Genomic DNA, 22,915 nt, shown 5'->3' with positions numbered 1-22,915 from the left:
TTACCAGTGGGGGAAGGCGAGAAAAGCAAGGACACTTGAGTATTAGCAATGAGCAAGGAAGATAAAAATCTTTTTGCCGCACAGGACTTGCGTTTGTGGTTTGGGTTTTGGGGTTGGTTTTTTTTTTTTTTTACTGTTGGCTAAGAAACGAGGCTCTTTTACACCTCAATATTCTTGATCATCAACATAAATTCAGAATAGCAGTGCTACCACGCAGCACAAAACAATCCTGCCAGCCATAGAAACTAGTGCTTACTCTAACAATATTCATTCCTTGCATTAGCTGTGATTAAAAGCATGCATTCCTTTGAACATAAGGTCTACTGGCAAGCGCAGAAGTCAAACCCTGAGCAGAGTCATCACAGCTTGTTAAACTCACCTGCTGTTTCATTGCACTCAAAGTTTATGACAGTCATTCTCTGAAAGCCGGAACTACATGCATCCCCATTCGGATAAATTAAAGTGAGATCCCCATCAGAATATCTGAGTAAAAAGTCAGTTTTAGATAGAAACATGGCATCAGACACAATCACGCAGTGTTCTTTACATAACAGAAGCCACACTCTTGTTTATTTAATAATTGTCTCACTCAAAGGGAAAACAAATGCTTGTTCAACATTAATACTGACACACTGACAAAGGCTTGCATCGCTGATTTTTCTGGTTACTTTTCATGAGTGTGTATAAAGTTTAAAGAATGCTCTAAGCTATTCCAGCTTTGAACAGAACAGAATAGAATATCTGTGCTTTTAGTTAGAATAGACTATTTCAGCTGGAAGGGACCTGCAACAATCATCTACTCCAACTGCCTGACCAATTTAGGGCTGACCAAAAGTTAAAGCCTGTTGTTAAGGGTATTGTCCAAATGCCTCTTAAACACTAACAGGCTTGGGGCATCAACCACCTCTCCAGGAAGCCTCTTTCAGTGTCTGACTACCCTCTCGATACAGAAATGCTTCCTAATGTCCAGTCTAAACCTCCTGTGGTGCAACTTTGAGCCATTCCCACTTCTCCCAGGATACCAGGGAGAAGAGCTCAGCACCTCCCTCTCCGCTTCCCCTCCTCAGGAAGCTGTAGAGAACAATCAGGTCGCCCCTCAGCCTTCTTTTCTCCAAAGGTGGAATATCTGTTCCCATTAGTTTATTGCATGGCTATTTTTGCCGGTGGAGGAAGTCATGATTCCTGGAAGATCGGTCCAACAAGTCTGTCACATGTGTCACATGCTTACAGACAAAATGGAAGACCATACCTAGGTGAGTAATCTCTGCTTTGCAATCTCACGCAAACTATTGTCCTAGTATGCCACGTGGGAATCCTGAAGTTCTTATAAAAAAAATCCTGGACTTCAGAAATCTTGGATATGATTAACGCATGCTCTTGCAAAGGAAGCAGAGATGCCCTCTTGTTGAGGACCGCTTCTAAAACATCCAACCCTGATGCCACTTTACATGCCAAACTCAAGGAGGGCAAGAGGCAACATAGCACAATCTGCAATTCTGACACCAAAGTTGATGGAAGTTTCTTCCCTGCCTAGGAGATGGCCTCCACCAACCCCATCTGCTCCTTCATTTGCTAATGCCATCCTGGTATACTGTCAATGTTTTTCTACACAAAACTAGCAAAAATACTTGCATTTTTTATCAAATACTGCTTACAAGACAAATAAAGGCATCAAATTAGGAAACAAAGATTCAGAGAAGTTAACAGGGCTAAAGAGCCTTTACGTACCTTAAGGTTTGGTTCTGAAATCTTCCCGCCACTTTTTGCTGGTTAGTTGAAGGTTTTACTTGGCAAGATGAAGTGAATCCTGTGCTGTCCTTGCAGTTACCTGCAGCAGTTTCCCCACATACATTCAAGTAATAGTAATACTCCTCTTTGTCATCTCTGGCTAAATATGGTGTGACATAACCTGAATGAATAAGAAAAATAAAAGTGTTCTAAAACACAGAAGAATAGATCTAAAACCCAAAATATTTATAGAAGACGTTCTTTCTGTCTCCAAACATGGAACTGGAAAACTGGCTAGTCACACCACAAAAGAAAAATAGTGAGCTTACCTGGAAGTTGAGTAAGTGGTCTTAAATCAATGGAGATATCATGTTGCTCATTAGTCAGAAGACAGGTCCTACTCTCCAGGTAATCCCTGTGACAGGCATACTCAGTAACCCACTCAATTTCATACCGGCAATTTGTTTTTGCTGTGAGTTTGGGACCTGCACTCTGATACAGAAGTGAACAGAATTTAAGTTACAAGTACAGAGACTTATTTGAAAACTAATCTTTAAAGCAACAGTATCACATTTGTTTAGTGTCAGTAATGACTATCTTCACCACTAAATTGCTTAACAGCTGCAAACATTGTCTTTGGCCTCTCAAAAATAGGTGTTGAGAAGAAAGTAAAACAGCTTTTATTAATGATGTGGCAAATGAGAAGTCTAAACAGAGGTAAAGTATCAGGCATTAGCAGAAGGTGAGCAGCAGTAACAGTACAATAAAAAGCACTTTTCTGTAACATGTTGGCAAAAGCATAGATATGCAAGCCCAAATTGCTAAGCACAGCTTGGATTGTGTTTGCCTCTGAGGAGTGCTCAAAGAAGGGAGCAGAGTTCTCCGAAGGCAAAGCAGCCTCTTAGACACTGGTGTTTCAGCTACTTTGATTCCCTCAGTCCAAATCAAGACTGAAAGACGTTTGAGAATTCTTTAGCCTACACTTTTGTCAAATGCATTTTCCGTAATGGACTATTTTTACAGCTCTGGGAGAAGGGATAGTCTTGTTTTTCCTCACTTTAAAGTGAAACATTTAGAAGCTCACCTCATTTCATAAATCTGTATTTCCGCCACCCACTAAAACAACAGGCAGATACACATGTAAAGTATCAAGTTAGTTTCAGGCACAAGTAACATTAGCAATACTATTCATACTACACGTGTGCATAGCTATAGCGAGGTATGACAGAGGGACAGCAGAGAAAGGCCTATGGTTTGTTTCTGCAGTGATGAGGATGAGGTATGGTACCTATCTAGGCCAGATGAGACACAAAACATTAAGCGAAAAGTTAGCCAGTCCTCCTTCACTAACCTGCGACAAAAAGCATCATGATCTGAAATGGTAGAGCATTAACAATAGCCACTCTGGCCCAATTTAAAGAGTGTGGGTGGCTGAGATTACCTGGTATCATATCAAAGTGATCATCATACTGCACTGAAGCTAGGCTAGAACTGTCCTCTCTAAAAACTGAGCTGCTGCTTAACACTACAGATTTTACTGTAATGTAATAGGAGTTCATGAGCCTGCTCAATAAATGACAGACTTTTGCCATGCAATAACGCTTGCTAGCTATCTTTTTTTTCCTGAGGAAGGCTGGATTAATAAATAAAAAAGTTACAGACAACAGTTGTAAGCATGCCCAACCTGACTGATGATGGAAGAGTGCTCATTGGCAAACAGAGCTCTGGGTCAAGAATTAACACCGTACTAATTCTGTCCTATTCTCAGAGGAAAGCTTAGAATCCAGCAAAGCTCAACCAAATTCACCAAAACAAGAAAGAACACCTGGGAAAATTTTATTCAACCTCTTGTTTATCTCTTATACTCTTCAAAAAGTCTTAGAATTTATTTAGATTCCTACACTCTTCACAAGCTGCAAACCAGGAGGATTTCTGTTCCCTTCAGCTTTCAATAAAAATGAAAGATAACGCACACAAAAGTTAAAGACCAACCATTTAAAACAAACTAAAACAGCAGTGTTACCTCTTCTCCCCTCTTTGATGGGCACACAAAAGTGATCGTCACTGCTGGGTTATGGCCTAGGCAGAAGTCTGGCCTTTCTTCATCACTGTCTGTTTTCTCATAACTCAATACCAGCCTAGAAACAGAAAACGGCAAACCAAAAATACAATTAAGACACTATGCACTGTACAGAAGGAAGATATTTTTGAAAGAACATCTGCCCTTTGCTAGATACCCAGGCAGGACATACCGAAGCAGCCCTGCTCCTGAAAGATACTTTTACAGAGGTCTTTGTTCCTTTAATCTTACAGTTAACCAAAATAAAGATTAAGACAGTCCCAGCAAAATTAATTAGTACAGCATCCTCTTGCACCCCAGTTAAGACTATGCTTAATGCCTTGTAACCCATACTGTAGTGGGAACTTAGCGATAGTCACAAGAACACTCTAGCTTTGCTCTCAAACTGCTGGAGAGCAGATGTATAAACACTCTTGCAACTTTTGGAAGTAATAATCACTCATGTTTTACCACATTCCTATACTTTACCACTGCTGTATGTATAACCTCTTTCCATTCTGCCCCCAGAAGGCAAGATGAACTCATTAGCAAATTGACAGAAGCAAGGCGACTGGGACAGATCAGACAAGGCACTAGTAGGAGAATGAAACATGGCGACTATGTGACAAGGGAGAGACAAACAGCAAGGTGACTTGGATGAGAAAACAAGGAGACCAACATAACTTCCCAACAAAGCATTACTGTTCTATACAATTTAACAGGAAGAAGGCAACAGCTCGCAAAGGGGTGACAGCCTGGGTTCAGGTTAGCCACACTCTACCTTAGGAAACAGATATACAATCATCTTACTCTCTTTCCAGGCCACCCTCGTCTGACTGAGCACATGCAACAAATTTTCCTCAAGCAATGAAAAGCTCTTCAACCCTAGCAGGGATAAGGTAAAGCTTTCTCACCAAGCACTTTTATAGACTACTAGTTTAATACGAGAACAAGCTTGTACTTCCTCAGATGTAAGCTTCTGCCTTGGTACAGAACACCTCAGCCACCTGTTTCATGCTGAGGAAAAAGCCCTGCAACAAAGGACTAAAAATTCTGTTTGTAAACCAAAGAAACCCACAACCCTGTCACTGCAATAACCCTGTTATTAACCTGTTTTATTCTGCTTATTTTCTTCAGCTTGCATTTAAGAGAGTACTGCAGAAGTCAATGGGGTACTATTGACCATACAGACAAGGTAAGCAGGTGCAGATGACCTGAAGCTCAGAAAGATCAGCATGTTAAGGAAGACCCCTGAGTCACATTGAGTTGTTTGGGTGGTTTTTTGGTGTGGGTTTTTTTTGGGTTTTTGGTTTGTTGTTTTTTTGTTCTCCCCCCTCCCCCTTTCTTTCAAGCTACACTTCCAGCACAAAAGGCAGAAAATAGAACAGAGGCAGCATCAAGGAAACAGTGTCTCCTAGTCCCAGCTCTGCCACCACCAGGAACAATAAGCCTTGCATTGCGTATCTATTTCTTGTATTAAGAACTCCTTAATGCAAAAATACAGAAGGGCAACATCCACCAACTTTTAAAGTACTCCTGGGCAGCAGAGTGAGCCAAATACAGTGTGTAAACCCACAGAGCGCCAAGTGCATTTACCCTGTGGGCCCTCAGAGAGTAGGCAGATGGGGTCAAATCTCTCTTCTGCTTGTGGGTAGAGAGCAGCAATCATCTCTCACTTCTGAAAGTTTTGCAAGTCACTAAAAAGGAGTCTCTCACAATGAAGAGGATAATTTGATCTGTTATGGCAGTACAACAGGATGCCTGAAAAAGACTCTGCCCTGCCAGTATCTGAAGAAATTTTTTCTGCTAATGCTTCAAATTTGAAGTGGTATCGCTGTTACGTTTTAGAAGACTCATCTGTTATCGAGACTCTTTTTTCCAGCCCAGATGACTGAGAAGTGTTCACAGAAGTATCACCACAAAAATTACATACCTGTCTTTGTCATGAAGTTTTAGCTTTTCCTGCGGATGGCCAACATCATATGCCTGACCTTCATGTAACAAGCAAGCAGCACTGCCAGCAGGGCAGTTTCTGGTCTCTCCACTTGAAATTCCTGTCATAGAATATAGAAAATAGAACATAGGACTCAGTTTCTAAGCCCTGCTCTACCTGAAGTATCTTGCCATTTTATCTGTGGGCTCACTTACCATTCATTGCTTTACCCTTTTCTAAAAATACCTTTAAAATGGGTTACATTAAAATGTGAAACTGGCAAGACAAACCTGAAGTGCTTGTGATATACAGGGAGAAGCTCATGACACCCTGGTTTTGGACAGCGAATTCATCCTTCCTGCCAAAATAGCTGCAGCTAGTTTCCAGTTGCTAGTACAGCTGCTGAATACATAGGGCTTTGAGAACTTCTGCAAGTGTGCCAAGTATTTTTTTTTTTTTCTCCACAACACCAAAATGATACCAAGTAACAGGTATCCCCTCCTCACAGGGAAGAGTTTTTTCCCCTTCTTTGTTTCCTACAAACCAACTCATTCAAAGCTGTCAGCAAAAAGTTTCAGACTAATGGGATTTTTAAAATAATAGGCCTGCCACTAAAACCAGAAGTATTAAACACTTGACAGGGGCATAAAATACATATTTAACTGCAGAGTGAAAAACACAGTGGGAGTATACAGCTAAACTAGCCTTTTCAGCAAGTTTCAAATGAGTGATTTTGCTGGTTTAATTCCTTACATATATAGCTCCCAACTGACATGAAAGCACTAGCTATGCACTATTACTTACCCAAGCACCCAAACACTATTTTTGATGCATCTCAGTACATTCACTTGGAACTAAGCAACAGCCTGAACTGGAGCCCAAAGTAATAAATTTAGAGCACATGAAGCGCTATGCTACCAGATAGGACCAAGGTGGTTCAAACAGAAGCAGCTACAAGGCAAGCTAAGCTCTTCCACTCAGTCCAGTTTAAGCCAACTTTTCTAACAGTACTTGCCCATCCAGAAGGGGCATCTCACTGAACACCTCAATAGTTGGAGCATAAGACTTGGCTTCACAGAAAGCAGCCTTCAAATCATCAAAAGGAGCTTGAAACAATAGTGCAAGTCCTAAAATACTGATCTTTGGTCACAGGACAACCTCAACCGAGGCACTGGAAAAGAGAAATTCATACACCATCAGGTGACACAAGCAAGTATTCACACCTAAATCCCTGCAGATGTTTATGAACAAGGAATCATCATCAGAATCATCCACCAAGTAGTGTCCTGACACTTGGATGAGAGGACTCAAGTCATGTTTCCTCAAATCTTCATCAAACACATAGCAAGGGACCTAGAACAACAACAAAAAATTACATGCAATTCATGCTACACAAGTAGGGAGAAGTTATAAACAGGCACATATAAAGCCAAGTTAACATGTGGAAAAAGTTTTCACTTCTGGAAGCTCAAATACTTAAAACTATGCATACTGACTAAAACAAGGCATCCAAAGTTACACTGTTCTGCTCTAGCTTTTAGAAGAGTTTTACTATAAAGAAACATCCAGATGACAAAAAAGGTTGAAGAGTTATTTAAAATTCTCAGCTCCACCCACTTCCAACAGATACTTTATATGCCTATGAAAAAGTTAGGTCTATGGAGCTTACTGGGATTCATTTAGGGTAGGTGCAGGTGGTTAGAGAAAAATTGCCACATGTGTGAAGAGTAACTTCTGCATGGATAGCATATAGATTACCTCTTTCACAGGTTTAAACAAGTCTTTCTTGCAAGCCACAAAGGTCCTCCATTCAAAATAGTGCACACACTCTGTTGCTGTTAAAAGCTCAGGGGTACCCTATTTAAAGGAGAAAAAATAGTTCTTTGGAAAACAGACTTCAGTTTTATTTTACATCTGTAGACAGCAAGAAGTTCATTCAAGGGATTAAGAAAAACAAAATACAGCACATCACAGAGTAAGGGCATACAGTTTCTTAATAGCAATTGTTAACAGCAAGTTTGTTATTTAACAGCTTTGTTGGTAAACTCAGGAAGATGGAGGGTGACAAATCCTTCTTAGTCTGCATATGCACTGATTCTCAAATTAACAGGTGCCAGTCCTAATGCGCAGCAATTGTGCTACATCTTTTAGAAGCTCCTCCTATGCCAATTGATATTGGCAGAAGAACCAGTCACATCTAGTTACCAGAAAGCAAAACAGCAATACAAATGTGTATAAACAGATGAACAGCAAGGCATGGTTTACCAGTTCCCCTACAAAGATGACTGATTAGCAATCTCTTCTGCTACACAGAAAGAATACCTCTGATCTCAGCTACTTATTTTTACAGGCTCACGTTATACACATTTGTATCTATTTCAAGATGGGGGTTCTACCACGGCTCAGGGCTAGATGCTCAACTGAATGCCTGTACTTTGGGAAAGGCAACAATCAGATTTTTCCATTCTCCTTCCATCACCTCAGCTAGAAGCACTTCAACATATTTAAACTGATTCCCTCCCCATTTTAACCCTGCCATAAAAGTATTGGAAACAAGTTGTTCCAGACACTATTACAAAATCCTTTTACCTGTTCTTCACGTGACCTAGTGTTAGAACTACACTATCTAGAAGAAGTTTTAACATCATTACAATCTGGTGTTACAGCTGTAGTTGAGCAATGATTTTTCATTTAGATTACAGAGTCATCTGCTGAAAGAGAACAGGAAGCATTTAAATCTCTGCTGCACTGGCACTTTGTTTGAATTAGCTACATTTCCAAAAGGGGGTGTGCAACAGCATCATCAGTGACACCAGCAGCACTAATAAGTATTTATCTCTGATACACAAATATGTGAACTGATCACAGTCTGTACAGAATACCAAGCTGGGGCATCAGTTGAGCATGTGGAAGGTGTAACTCAAAAAGCACGTGGAGGTGAACTGCAAACACACACAGCCCTAGGAACTTTTCGGGGATCTCTGCACTTTAAGCAGATTCCCACAACTACTCCCCCTGAAGCCCAGCTGGATGCATAAGCACTGTTAGTTCAACTACGTGAAGACAAAACCTAACGCTTAGTGCTGTCAGCTACGATGACCCATGACAGAGGTCAGTCATTTTCTTCAATGCTGTTCTATTAAACAGCCATGCTAGGTCCACAGCTTGGGCACAGCCAGCTTTTAAACAATAGCTCTCATTGTTACAGTACCCTGTACACTGTTGACTCATTCCTCCATATTACACTATTTAAATACTACAGTGCAATCCTTGTAAAAATATTAAAGACCCAGAAGAGCCCGTGATCACAGCTAAGCTACAGATCTGCAATTATTTTCTACTGGGACTGAATTTTGAAAGCCACAGTAGATAATGACCTTAACTTTGTACTAAAACATAACTGGTGCTTCCTGAAGCTATGAAGCTCAGTAATTAATACATCCATGAGTACAGCAAGTCTTAAAAAGCAAGTCAGAAGTACTTGCCATTTCCACTGAAGATAAGAACACATGATTTAGACTTACCAGTGTTTTCCCACACAGGAAGTTAATGTTGCTTTGAATTTGGTGCTGACTGCCTTGCTGCAAGCAGCTAGATGTAGTATTGAGTTCCAGAAGACTGTTAGAAAGTTTTTGCAAGCCTAAGTCACCTAGGGTTTAAGAAAAAAAAAAGAAAACATAGGTTACCATAATACAATGTCTTCACAGAAGCTCAACAGACAGGCTCTAATTTCAAGCACTGAGCAGCGCAGACAGTCCTTTGAACAGATTACAACTGAAGACCTTTCTTGCAGTTCTTTTGCTTTGGAAGACTAGATCCAAGTTAAGACAGTGTTTGATATGTCTAATCACACTTCTACTTTCTCAAAGGTTTTTAAGCGAACACTTTGAATGTTAAGAAGCCCAACAGCAGCTGACACTAAAAACTAGTCACTGCCTTAGGAAAAAGGGACCCCATCAGAAAACTATTACAAACTAGATTCAAGTATCACAATTCACTCCTTCCTCCCACCAGCTTCTATTTATCAGCTTTTTAGCCTTTGAGCCATTTATACAAATATCGTCAGCACAGGAGACAGTCTATCATAGAATACTTTGGGTTGGAAGGGACCTTTAAAGGTCATCTAGACCAACCCCACTGCAGTGAGCAGGAACATCTTTAACTGGATGACGTCACCCAGAGCCCCATCCAACCTGACCTCAAATGTTTCCAGGGATGGGGCATCTACCACTTCTCTGGGCAACCCATTCCAGTGCCTCACCACCCTCATCGTAGAAAATTTCTCCTTATGTCTAGTCTAAATCTACCCTGCTTCAGTTTAAAACCATTACCCCTTGTCCTATCGCAACAGGCCCAGGTAAAAAGATTGTCCCCATCTTTCCTATAGGCCCCCTTTAGGTACTGAAAGGCCACAATAAGGTCTCCCCACAGCCTTCTCTTCTCCAGGCTGAACAAGCCCAACTCTTTCAGCCTGTCCTCATAGGAGAGGTGTTCCAGCCCTCGGATCATTTTTGTAGCCCTCCTCTGGACCCGCTCCAACAGGTCCATGTCCTTCTTGGGCTGAGGGCTCCAGAGCTGGACACAGTGCTCCAGGTGAGGTCTCACCAGAGCAGAGTAGAGGGGCAGAATCCCCTCCCTCGACCTGGTGGCCATGCTGGTTTTGATGCAGCCTAGAATATGGTTAGCCTTCTGGGCTGCGTGCACACATTGCCAGGTCAACTTACATCTTAATCTTAAGTCTACTTAATAAAGAATCCATTGGTGCCTGGTCACAGCCACTGTACTGGTGTTGCCTGCAGACAAACCCAACACAGATCCACTGCCTCAGTGCATGTCCCCCTGCAGCTCCCATCGCCTTTAGCAGAGCTTGCATGCTGCATGAAGGCTGGGGTCAGTGCTGCACCACTGCACATCCCTCTCCTTGCACATTTCAAGTCACAATGGGCACCAGCTCAGGCCACTGAAATGCTCCTGCTCAAACCTATTTTGGTTAGCACTAAGTACCAAGCCCTTTTAGATCTAGCATGCCAACTTGACCCTGTCCATTTTTGATTTTGGAGGATTTTAACTCTGCAAAGAGTTTGGGTTGGACTATAGAGAATGCTGTAAAATGCATGTATTGACTGGCTTTGCCCTTTCCATTTTTGCTGATATCTACATTAGGGCAAAAGCAAGTCAAATCTGTAATTACTACAGACAGCAGCTTTGCACCTAGGCCAGACATCGTTGTCATCTTAAAAACAAACTTGCTGGAACTTTGCCCAGTCTGTTATCTCCTCACTCAAGGCAAACAAAACTACACTACACCCAAGTAATATAGTCTCAAGAGCAAAAGGAGCAGAAGTAAGCAAACTGGACAGAAAGAGGATACAAGAACATAAAAAATACAGTCAAGGCAATATTCTGCAGAAACACAATTCCAGGCACCCATACTCAAGGCAGCTACCAGCTGCCAGTGTTTCTCCCAGTGATGGGTGCTGTTTGGCATCTTTCCAAAAAGTTCCCCAGCACTATTTTTCAAGCCAGTTCTGCAAAGGAACTGGGAAGAGATCCATTTGTGACTGTTTCTCATGATCATTGGGTCACGTTGAACTGTGGCAGACAGAAAGCGACTATAGCCACCAAACTTGCAGGTGAAGCTGAAACGGTGGCAGTCAGAACAGAAACTCAATGCTAACCCAGGCCACATCACCTCTGTAGCTCAGGGCTCTTGTGTTCACGCTGCATATGCTTACGTTAACCGTGCTACAGCAAGGCACATTGAGATGATCATACCTAAGCAGCCACTCACAGCACTCCCTGCATAAGCAGGGCGACAGGTATTGCAGACTGTTCAATAACCCTCCGTCTTCTCAGGGGAAGGCAAGAGTGGAGACGTGCCAGCCCAGAAGAACGGCAGTGCAGACTAAACCTGTACATGCATGCACGGACAGAGGCTGAGAACCCGCAACTACCACCACTGCTGTCCAGTGCCACCTGCCAGGCACCTGGAGGCTGTCAGTGGTTCATGCCTTTTATATTTCTTGGCACTCTTGTTATCAAAGGGCTATCTTCAGGTTTTAGGACTTCCAGCACTGATGCTGACAAAGGCGCCGTGCAGCCCTTTTAAACCCAATAGCTATGTGCTATTTTGAGAGAAAGATTTCGACTTATCACATCATTGCTTAGAAGATGCTGGCAAAGTGTCCTCTTTTCTTCCCTAGATTAGCAGATGGAAGCCAACACGACTTTCTAGTCAGGGGAGCTATGTATAGTAACGATATGTACATATGATTAAAAACTCTCTGGTTATAAACGTACACAGTTTTAAGCCCAAATTTAGCAGAGAACTTAGGGCAGCACCATCTGAGGACTTACCTCAATGCTCTGTAAGCATTAGTTTTCTCTCAACTCTGAGGCTCTTACGGCCATGTGAGCCAACTCCAATTTCCTCAGTTAAAGTGATATTCAAGAAAAATCAAGTTAAGCCAGTACATCTTGTTTACTACAGGCTAAGATGCATGCTCTCCTCTCCCCTGCACGCTTAAAACTAGTTTGGGAACGTGCTAAGGGTTCCAGCGAGCATCTCTTCACAGAGCAAGTAGTCTCTTGAACCATGCCCGCACACCATGAACCTCCCCTGAGCTTCCTTCCAGAGCACCAGTTCTGCAATCACCCTTTCCACAACATCAAGCTCTCTCTTCAATCATCACTCGTGTTTCTTCATGACTTTAGAGATGCATTCCTTCCACAAAGTAACACACTAAAATCAGCTAGTACAGGTCACAAAAATTAGCACCAGATACTTCATGTTACACAGTTGTGCTAAATTAGTATCAAAGGCACTGTCCACAACACCTTTTACTCATCAACTCCTTCATCTGTTCAGCTGTTTGGAAGGAAAAAGGCAATCATGGAAGACATCCAATCAGTTGTCCACAAGAAGGGGACATTTAGGTGACACCTATCATTTCATGTCCAGTCCTTCTACTGCAGCTGGACAAAGCAGATGTTTCAACATTCAGGTTAATAAACAGTTATGGTAATATTTCTGCTTTTAATTTTAGCAGTAGTTCAGCTAAATGGCACACGAGTCACTAGGTGTCACACTTAAGTTAAATAAGTACCACATCATTTCCATCCTCACTGACATTCAAGAACTGAGCATTTGCTTACACCTTGAAAATTCCTAAGATCAATCAATGAAGCTAAAGAGCTTTTTCTAGGAGAGGCCTTTGTGGTCTCAACACCAACACTGGTACATCACACTGACACACAGTTAACGTTAGCCACGAGGCTTCCTTTGGATACAGACTGATCACAGCCACAGAGCATATGCCCTTACTCCCTACCAAAGCTGGGATCAACAAACAGAACCAGCTCTATAGCTGTTACCTCTTGCATAGCTGATATTTAAAAGCCAAACTGTTTGCAATGAAATCTTCTTCATTCTTTCAGAAAGAAGCTATCTGATTAAGCCTATATTTGAAGAAACCTCACAACTTGGCAAAGTTTATCAGCTGGCAAATTGCCCTTCTCCCCCCAAATCAAAGTACTTCAGCTATACTCAACTTTGGCATACAAGTAACATCATATAAGCTGGCTTGCTTGAAGACAGGTATGTGGCTTAGCTTCCGGGTAACTGGAATCTACATTGGGAGTCTACACCTGCCTAGACACGGTTTAAGGAGTTTTGGGTGGTTTTTTGCCAACAAGAGGCTTGATAATCCATTAGCATGATCTGAACTCAGCTTGATGATGCTGAACCTCTAGTGCAACTACAGGCAGTACGATGAAGCATGGCAGGCATCACTAATAAGCCTCAGAGTTACCACAAACAAGAACAAAACTTCAACAATCTGACCAATAAAGCAAAATTCAATGTTGATGTTAACTGCACTGCCTTGATTTCTTAATTGATTGCAGGGTGGTTAAAAACATATCTTACTTGAACAGGATTTGTGGCTTAACCCTCAAAAAATCAGTTCAAACAGCCTCTGCAAGACCAAGTTATGATTGTTGCCAAATCCTCTTCTACCCAGTAGCAGGTAGGCAATAATACACTCAAGGTTTGTATACAGTGGAATATTTGATACTGCTCATGGTCATCACCCAGCTCTGTTCCCCCTTCCTCTTTCCACAAGAAGCATGGAACAAAACCTAGACAAGCCTCTAGGTATCACACTTCCCTGGGGAGAACAGGCTTCCTCAACCTGCCACATTCCAGTCTCACTCAAAAAAGCATGTTAAAACAGATGCCCAGATGCTGCTTCCTCTTGTAATCCACAGGCAACTGCTGTACATTTTAGGAATGAAGCACATTAATAGCATCAAGGGGTCTGCTGAGATGTCATGCTCCTCAGAGCAGAAGATGCTGCTATGTGTAACTGCCATTTGAACTCAGATGCATCTAACCAGTCATCCCAGAAAACTCTGGAGCTTGGATTATGTGGTGCACTACATAAAAAAACCCCCATGGAGCCACGAACCGAGATATACTTTTATTCATGCACCCCATGATTTTATACACCTGGGTCACAACACTAGTAGTTTGCTGGAAAAGCACTGATTGACAACAACCTGAAACCAAAGTATCTCTACAGTTAATGGAGATGTGTGGGGAGAATGGAGGCTAACTAGCTGCTGTGCATCTGCATAGAGGCGAGAATCATCTTCCTCCTCACCGTCTTCCAGCAGTTCAAGCTCAAACACTTTTACTGAATACTCATAGCTTCTCATAAGAGCTGTCTGCCAATGCAAAGCAAGACTGGCAAGCACGTTAGATTCATACTTTAGAGCTGCAGGCCTAAGAGGCAGTCTGAAGAGATATTACTCTTCAGAAAGCTATTGCTTTATTCTCTTAGAAGTAACAGTCAACTACCAGAAAACCTCTTCATCAGTATTCATACATTATTGTTTCCTTAGCTGAAGCACAGAAGCAACCTTGAAAGTGGCAAGCATCCATACAAATAAGCACACAAATACTGTTCCGAGCACAAGCTCCTTCTGATTGATGAAACCATGTGCAAGCACGTGTATAGGAATATGCTAGTTTCATATTTAGATCAGTATGCAGAAGTCCACCACTCCTCAGAATATCAAGGACATCTGTGAACTACTGAAGCAGCCACAAGATTTGACAAGTGTAACTGAAAACAGAGGACTACATGTAATTGACTTCCTTTCTGTGTATAACAACTTAAAAGATGACAGCCCAGAAGCTTAGCAATACTCCAGGATTGCACTACAGATAGCAACCTGACTCTGAACAAAGAGCTGATGTAACATCAGGCTTGGTTGTGGTATGGTTTAGAGCTATAACTCAAGCTTTATCCTGCGTTCAGTATCAAGCTTCAAACAAGGCTGTGCACAGTGCATATCCTGCCACAGGTAGATGCCCTTATTTCTACTTGAGATAGCTTTGCACAGTTTCACACTAGAGTACAGTTAACTAGACCATAATTTTTACTGTCCTGTGAAGCAATTATCTGCAATTAGATCATGTTTTTCCAGATCTCCCCAGTAAATCTACAACAGAATAAAGTTTTACACTGTTCCGAGAAGAAAAAAAAATCTTTGCTAACATGTCAAAGTTTGCAATAGTTGTAAGACCATCCATTAACATGGCTCTGAACTACTTATGAGGAAGGACACTTGTTTACTTACCTACAGACAGATAGGTCTTCTTTTTGATGTCATACGCACAGACTGCACTTGATCTTCCACACTCTTCAACACCAAAACATAAGTTTATTTTATAAAGCACATCTTTGTCTGCATCAATTGCTTCCCATGTGTAACTGAAAAGAAAAAAAAGCCTGTCAGTTGGTATTCATATTGGCTGCACTGCCATCCTCTAGACACCAGTCCCTGAAATAACCAAGTTATAAAGCTAAGAGCAGCACTTCATATTCATGTTCTATATCTGTAAATACCACAAATAATTGTTACTGTCTCAGGGGCAAGAACAAAACAGATTTAACCACTTGAGGAACATATATCAGGTCCATTTTCCCCTTTCTTGAACACCCAAACTGCCCATTGTTCCCCCCTCAAATCTCTGTGAAGGCCACTCTAAGCACATCACAGGTGGTGAACCTTTTTGCTTGAGAGCCCAGTAAACTTCTCAAACATCTTTGGCAAGCTGCACACGACTGTACTTTATCAATACCCAACAACAGCAGCAGAAGTGCCAAGCGTAAGTGGAATAGAACAGCCATCCACATCCAGCCTGCCAGCCAGCAGAGCCACCTACCTTCAGGGTCAAAACTGGGCTTGAGATTCTCGCAGCGTTCAGACTGAAAGATGCCAATAATGTTTATTAGGGTCTAGCTGCACCTTTATGCATTTTATGTACATAATCTATGTCGATATTGAAAGGAGAGTTTCTGAGGGGTGATGTCAGAAGCTGGAAAGCAAGCAGAGCTATCCACGAGACTTGGTGAAAGATCACACTAGCTAGCTACAGCCATATCAGAAAGGCAGCTGCCTAAAAACTGATAAAGGAACACGAAGCCCTGGTTAAATACAACGGGGAATAAATCAGAGTAAGAGAAGAAAAAAAAATTAAACACAGTGTAGTTCAGGGTTAGAGCAAGGATTCATTTCCCTCACAGCAAGCGCTAAGACTGCAGCGAGATGTGGTCAGCCACATGACACAGCACCGCCCCGTTTCAAGGCAGGCCCGGGCCAGCTAGTGTGGAGTCGGGAGCTCTTCAGACAGCCTGGCTTACCAGCATGGTGCTGCAGCCAACCTCTGTTAAAAAGACACAGCTCAGTAAACATTTGCCGTCAGCTTGGCTCAGCTACACCTCTTCTGGTGCTAGCAGCAGCCCGTGTCCTTTGGATGGCATTGATTTTTGTAATGTGAAAGAGATTCCCTCCCCAGCTTCTCTTCTAGCCCAAGCGGAAACTTCGGTAGGATTTAACATAGAGTCATCACATCAGAAAACCAAGGGCAGTGACTTATAAGGTATTCCCATTATTTACAACTCACACAGGGTTTAATGCATCTATCTGGCCCATAGAAACATTTGTCTTCATCTACAGATTAGTACCAAATCCAGCGAGGGAGTTCAATTCCCCCCTCTCAGCTATCAAGAAATTAGAAGTTGACAAAAAGCTTCTTCCATAAGGTTTGTTTGCCTTAATCTCTCACTCACGGGTGTTGCACCACTTGACGTTATCATACCCCACATCCCCCAGGAGGAGAACCCATTCTTGTTCCACCCTGAAGCCCAGCCCTTGGGTGAGGAAGGGACAACAGCAGTTCAGCTACTGTAGTCCAGATTTTGAATCCTCTGAGAACTCCTCTCAAATCCAGGGCATTCCATCTCTAATCAGCCAGCAGTAAGACACCACATACTTTTCCATTTAATTATTAGTTCTTGGCTTCCCTGTACTACAGCAGCTGCATTAATTTCAGTCTGCTTCAGTCATACCCAAAACACCAATAAAATTACTCTTTAACCAGATTCAAGGACCGTGTCTCAATCCCAGACAAATACTTGCCATTGTTCTTTCCTCATAAGCAGGCAGAGCTGACATTTTTGACATTTTACAATCGTACTGATTAGTTCTGCAAGCTAGTTCCTTGCATTTTGGAAGCAGATAAAAACAATCCTGATGCAGGATAATGATGAGAATTAAGCTACAGTACAGAATAACCAAAGTTCAGCAATGGAAGAAAGCTTGACAACACACACAAAAAAAGTAGGACACAACTCTACCTTCAAGGGCTCTGAAAACAGCAAGAGATTAAGACTAAAGCTGGTTTTACCTCCAGGAGAAAATGCATTTCAATCAAAATACAGTTTCTTCACAATGAAGCCCCAGAAAGTTAGCATTTCACTCAAAAAATTCCCCAAGAGCTTCAGTACTATTTTTTGACTGGTTTTAGAAGACGAGGTAAGAAAGTAACATAACTAAGGCACAAAGTTTTTGATCAAGCTATTTCTTGTGGGTTGGTTTTAGGTCTTTTTTTTTTTAGACAACCTGCAAGTTAGAAATCTGTTTGTGAACAGAACAACAATCTAAGGTCCTTCACACAACAGAATTATCACTCTGAGATTAAAGCTTTTGCTTTCCCAGTCCCATGTTATGAAACAGAGGAAATCAACATCTTCAAGTCAGTTCACCCACATGCCAGAAGCAAACAGAAACAAGATGAGCCGCTTACAGAACAGCAGCCAAGCAGTCACTGAAGCCAGCCCTCCCCTCCGCACTTTCACAGGCCCCTGTACAGGGAAGGCTGAGACTTCAAAACAGTCCGCAGAAAGGAAATAAGAAATCCCACGTTTAATCATGTTGCAAACCACACCTTCAGTGGCAGACAAAAATTAAAATCTAATGCGGTTTCAGAGTAGTATTACTTTCAAAGAAGTTCAGGGGACATTTTTTTTTTTTTAAATGGGTAGGAGGAGCAGGGCAGGATTTATTCATTGAGAGTAACAGCAGGCTGGATATAGCCTAAGCAGCTGTTCTCAGCGAGTCACAAAATGCACTTTCATAGGAAAGGCAAGAATTATTTCTCCCACAAATAAGACCCCTGGCATTAAATCAGTGCCTGGGAGTTGCCTTTCAAGTTGCATGTGCTCTACTTTCCAATAAGATACAAGCTGACCTCTCCACTGCATCCCATAATGGAAACAGCCTGTTGGCAATCACATCACCCATCCTGACCACGGCTGAGCCACGCGGACCGGCTCCCTCCAGCTGCTGGGCACTCACCTCCACCAGCGGTGACGCCTCATGTAATTACCCCCTTGGCAGGGCCAGCCAAGTGATCTCGTTTGAAGGGCTTAAGCTATCCCAGATTCAATGTAATTGAGCTAGTTTGTTTAGGGAGCTGTTAAACACCTTTAAAAAGCAACAGCCTTGGTCGTGGGGTGGGGTGCGACCGAGGGGACTCAGTACAGCTGCTGCCTCGCAGATGACACCATTCAAGCAGCCATTCCTGGTGCAGTTCAAGATCTGGGCTCAAACATGGCATCTGCCTTGATTAAAACTGTCAAATGGTTATTTCTGCTGAAATCACAACATAACACCTGTTTCCAGATAAACCCAGCCACAGACTATCCTACAGTTAGAGGCCTGAAACATGCACCTACCTCAACACCTCAGGGCAGGCTCTCCTCCTCCTCCCCCCTCCCCTTCTCTTCCCCTGCAGGTTGCTGACCCCAGTGTCAGACACAAGCTGGACCCAGGGACTGCCCTCTCTCAAAATTAACTCAGCAAAAACAACAGGTGCCTGCGCATGTGTGTGGAGAGGGGACTGAGCCTGGCCAGCTCCCAGTCTGGCTTGCAGTGGTTTCTGGCCATGCACCAGTGGCAGGAGGCAGGCAGGCAGGGCCAACACAGGCCACTGTCAAAAGCAGTTGTGCAAGCAAGGTCCAAACAAGTTACTGGGAATAACCTTGCCTGCAGGTCAGCCTTTCCAGCTACCTAGCTTTGTTTTTAAGGTGCTGAAGCGACAGCATGAAAAAGAAAATTACACTACTTTTCAGCAAGTCATAAGATCAAGAGAGCACTCTGCATTTTTTTTTTTTCCACGAAGCAAAGAAGCAATTCATGGAAAAAAATAACATGAGAAAGGGGAAAGGGAGATGAGCATTAGCGAGTCGAGTTCACCTTGCAATTCAGGAGCTCAGGCACTGAAGTCAGACAAGGTGCAGATGGCTAACGGCTGTCACAGCACGTGCATCCCCACGCCAGAGCCACTTTTGAGCACTAGTGAACCACTTCAAATGCAACAGAGCAGCAGAAAGACTATTGCTACCATTCTCATAACCACACTCAAGTTTTTGGTTCTCAAACTCTTACCCAAGGGATAACTGCTATGAAGAAGAATACACCCTGCTCCAAACAGCTGCAAAGCGTAGTTACAAAGGAACACGTGTTTTGCTCTTTCGGGAATGCACTGAAGTGTCTAATTTTGCTGAAGGGGTGCTACACAGATGACCCAGCATAGAGACAAGGCAACCCAGAACCAGAGTTGGAAAGTGGATCCATATGTGATTATGCATCCACACAATTTTGCGCCCAGCAGCTCCTCAGCTATCAGAACACTGCAGAGATGAAACCAATACCTGAAGGTCTTTATGAGCAGGTTCAACAAGCATGATCACAGGTAGACAAGCTCAGGAACAATTTCCAGGATGAAGCTGGCAGCTCAGACCCGCTAGTTGCCACAAAAATCACTTTTAGATGCAGCTAACATTTTAGCACAAGTATGTATGGTTCTCCTTACAGAAAACGAGAGCTTGGATGGCCAAGGTACAAAGCTATCACTATGCTTCAAGAGGTTTTTAATGCCCTGCTCAGGCTTAGCTCTGCTCTAGCTTACCTGCCACTTTTTCCAACCATCATGCACAGTGCATGTCTTCAGGCAGGTTTTCTTGTGTGTGCATCATGCATAATAGCCTTACAGTTACATCACAAGCTGTTCAGCTTTCTCCATCTGAAAGACCTTTGGTTTTTCACACTACAGTATAAACCACTTCTACTGCATCATCTTACAGAATGCAGAAGAAAAGGGATAGCAATTTTAAGTACAGGTATGTAAGAGCTACAGGAAGATCACATGCTGCGAAATCACGTTTAAGCCATTATAATGGCAGCTTCCCAGGCATGTGAAGCAACCATGCACATATGCAAATAAGTCCAGTAACAACTTATTTATGACATCTCCCACTTAAGTATGTCAAAGCACTTAATAGAGCTGAGCAAGTTCACCTAAAGGTCACCTCTCTGTACTCAGCACATGCTTCTTCACCAAGGCTAAGCTGAACACTATACCCAGGGTTTCCAGCAGCACACAAGAGCACAGTTGTGGTTTCATGACAAAAACTGAAAAGACAGTGTTTGAATGAATAAAATTATACATACAGTCAACTGCAGGAGTTGTGTTATTAAAAACTACAACTTTAAATGTAGACTTGACTCACAACCCCAAAATTGGAAATTCTGTATAATAGCAATCCCGTTATGTACAGCAATTTAAGGAGTTTTCCTTCCACTGAGGAGTCTAAAAGTTATAGAAGTTATGCACTAACTCCTATCCTTGCACAACAGACAAAAACATGACCTGCCATCAAATCATCTCTCATCCAGGGTAAATTATCAGGCGAAACAGCAGGCAGAGGAGGCAGTTTGTATTTGCTGCTCTGCCATCATGCTCGAAACATTTCCTCCAATTTTTTAGAGGGGAAGGAAAGTTTTACAGTAACTTCCCCAATGTTACATGGCAGGTGAACCCATGCTGTCAAGCTTTCTTTTGTTTTTGAAGTAGACTGATTTAAAGAACGGTTCACAAAACTAACTCTACCTCCAGAATTTGTTTCTTCTGTGTTGTCACATGAAAGATGTAAGAGGAAGAAGGAAAAACAAGGGAAACAAACTGGCTAAGAACTTCCTATATGCAACCAGTTCCCTGTATTCTTTCCCAGGTGCTCATACTGCAGCGATCCTGGAGAAAACCTCTGCACAGAAGGTAAAAAGAGAATTCCAATTGCAAGTGACGCAACAGCACACTCATCTGTCAGAGCACACAGGAATGAAGGAGAAAGTATGATGAAACCAGTCACTACAAGCCATGACATTTGACAGAGTTTCAGAGAACGAAAGCTTTTCTTCTGTCCCCAGACTGTCCAAGCATGCCAGCAGTAAGGCTGCACAAAACAAGCAATGAAAACCACTAACTCAAGTTTAAGCAGCTCCATGCTGCAGTTCTTGCACAGAACAGTTTTGACACCTTTCCTCCTCCCTGCAAGACAGCTTTCCTAATCTGGGTATCACTCTACTCTTATTTAAAGGAGAGTCAGTGCCTCTTCTAATAACCAACATTTTCATTCCTTGCCCACCTTTTGATATTCACACACCAGACACAGAGGCAGCTTCACCAGCCCTATTATGCCACACACAAGTCAGGAAACTGTTTTCTTAACAGCTGTAAACCAAATCAAAACCTTGTCTAAAGGCAGTGCAAAAATAGGTTGGTCAGGGGCTTGTCCTGCACACCCGTGTTGTATCTTTTGGCTGAGACACCAGCCAGTAGTGTAAGCGGTTGCATTACCTAACTGCATCATCCCTCATTTGGTAGCTTTTCTGTGACTGTGCCTGAGATGATGCTTCACCACCCATCTCCATGGGGTCTTCCCACCTGTCAGATGGCAAGTTCTTGTTTTTTCCATTACCCATTCTAAATTAATAGGCGTAAGTCCTTCAAAGCAGTTTTTCCCACCATGGCACAACATCAAGCACACGTTTTCGAAGTGGTCCACCTTAAAAGGAAAACTGCCAATTATGCTATCTATTCACAATTTATTTTTTGCTTGCCAGTAACAAAAGGAAACCAGCTTAAGTAATTTGCATCCAAATAGAGACTGCTTGTCTCTCAACAGCACTCCCAAATATTCCTCTAGTGACAGACACACAACAAAACCAAGACAGACCTTGACAGTACTTAACACTATTCTCAAAATAGGAACTGCTTGAGAATCAAGTCACTTAGGGAAGGTTTATTTTTTTTTTTAAATCATTACTCAGAGAGGCTAAGTTCCCCCCAGAACCCACAAAACAGTTTCTCATTTCTATCTCAATTCTACAATTGCGGTGGTCAAGTGGCAAAACCATTTTTTGGCCGCCCTCACGGGTTAACCTTGCAGGCAAACCTACTTTTTCCCTTTTCATCATTTAACGGTATCATACCTCAAGTTCCACCAGGAGGAGAGCCCATTCCCTCCTGGGGACCCAACCTCTGCCCTCAGTGCTACATTCCCTGCGTTACATTGGTGCCTGCCCCAGTGCCGCTGACTGATAAGGTATTCCTGTAAGTACCACCGCATGCCCTGGCTGAACAATGGAGAAATGAAGACTAGCGAGATATTGCTGCCAGACTAAATTCATGGCTGAGTTCAGAGTAGGAACATGCCAAAACATGAAGAATAGTGCCATTTCCACACGGCAGTTCTCACTTCTCAAAGCTTTCTCAACTCCCCTGTAAATAACTTAATGGAATCTGGTGACATTCTTAGCAAAATAGAAGGCCAGCAAGCGATGCCCCTTTCAAATCTCTCCGGGTTTTTTTCACACTAGAACGGATACAGAGGCAGAAGCCAGCAGTCCTGACCGCAGGCGACTTGAAGAGGGAAAGTCTCCCCATCTTCTCACCTGCAGGCTTCCCCCATCTGCACGGAGTCACGCAACGAGGTCCCGCG

At 42.6% G+C, this 22,915-nt stretch overlaps 1 protein-coding gene across 2 annotated transcripts in view; it reads right to left on the bottom strand.

Moving 5' to 3' along the window:
• The window catches only part of IGF2R (insulin like growth factor 2 receptor), a 60,599-nt gene extending 37,690 nt beyond the window's left edge, over window positions 1–22,909 (bottom strand). Inside the window, exons 1-11 of one of the 2 annotated variants that reach the window (XM_035892751.1) lie at window positions 22,869–22,881; window positions 20,444–20,546; window positions 15,366–15,499; window positions 9,245–9,369; window positions 7,479–7,577; window positions 6,944–7,073; window positions 5,721–5,841; window positions 3,752–3,866; window positions 2,058–2,220; window positions 1,729–1,909; window positions 380–483 (exon numbers count right to left, since the gene is read on the bottom strand). In XM_035892751.1, the coding sequence (XP_035748644.1) occupies window positions 380–483; window positions 1,729–1,909; window positions 2,058–2,220; window positions 3,752–3,866; window positions 5,721–5,841; window positions 6,944–7,073; window positions 7,479–7,577; window positions 9,245–9,369; window positions 15,366–15,499; window positions 20,444–20,538 (1,267 nt within the window). In that variant the 5' untranslated portion in view covers window positions 20,539–20,546; window positions 22,869–22,881. Of the gene's footprint in view, window positions 1–379; window positions 484–1,728; window positions 1,910–2,057; window positions 2,221–3,751; window positions 3,867–5,720; window positions 5,842–6,943; window positions 7,074–7,478; window positions 7,578–9,244; window positions 9,370–15,365; window positions 15,500–20,443; window positions 20,547–22,868 lie in introns of both variants that reach the window. The other variant, XM_035892753.1, reaches the window with a different exon arrangement.
• Between the last annotated feature and the right edge of the window lie 6 nt (window positions 22,910–22,915).

This window comes from Egretta garzetta, unplaced genomic scaffold (assembly GCF_000687185.1).
Source record: "Egretta garzetta isolate BGI_Z169 unplaced genomic scaffold, ASM68718v1 scaffold744, whole genome shotgun sequence".
Classification (NCBI taxonomy): Eukaryota; Metazoa; Chordata; class Aves; order Pelecaniformes; family Ardeidae; genus Egretta; species Egretta garzetta.
The sequence above is the reverse complement of the archived record's forward strand: the minus strand, read 5'-3'. Positions and strand labels throughout refer to the sequence as shown.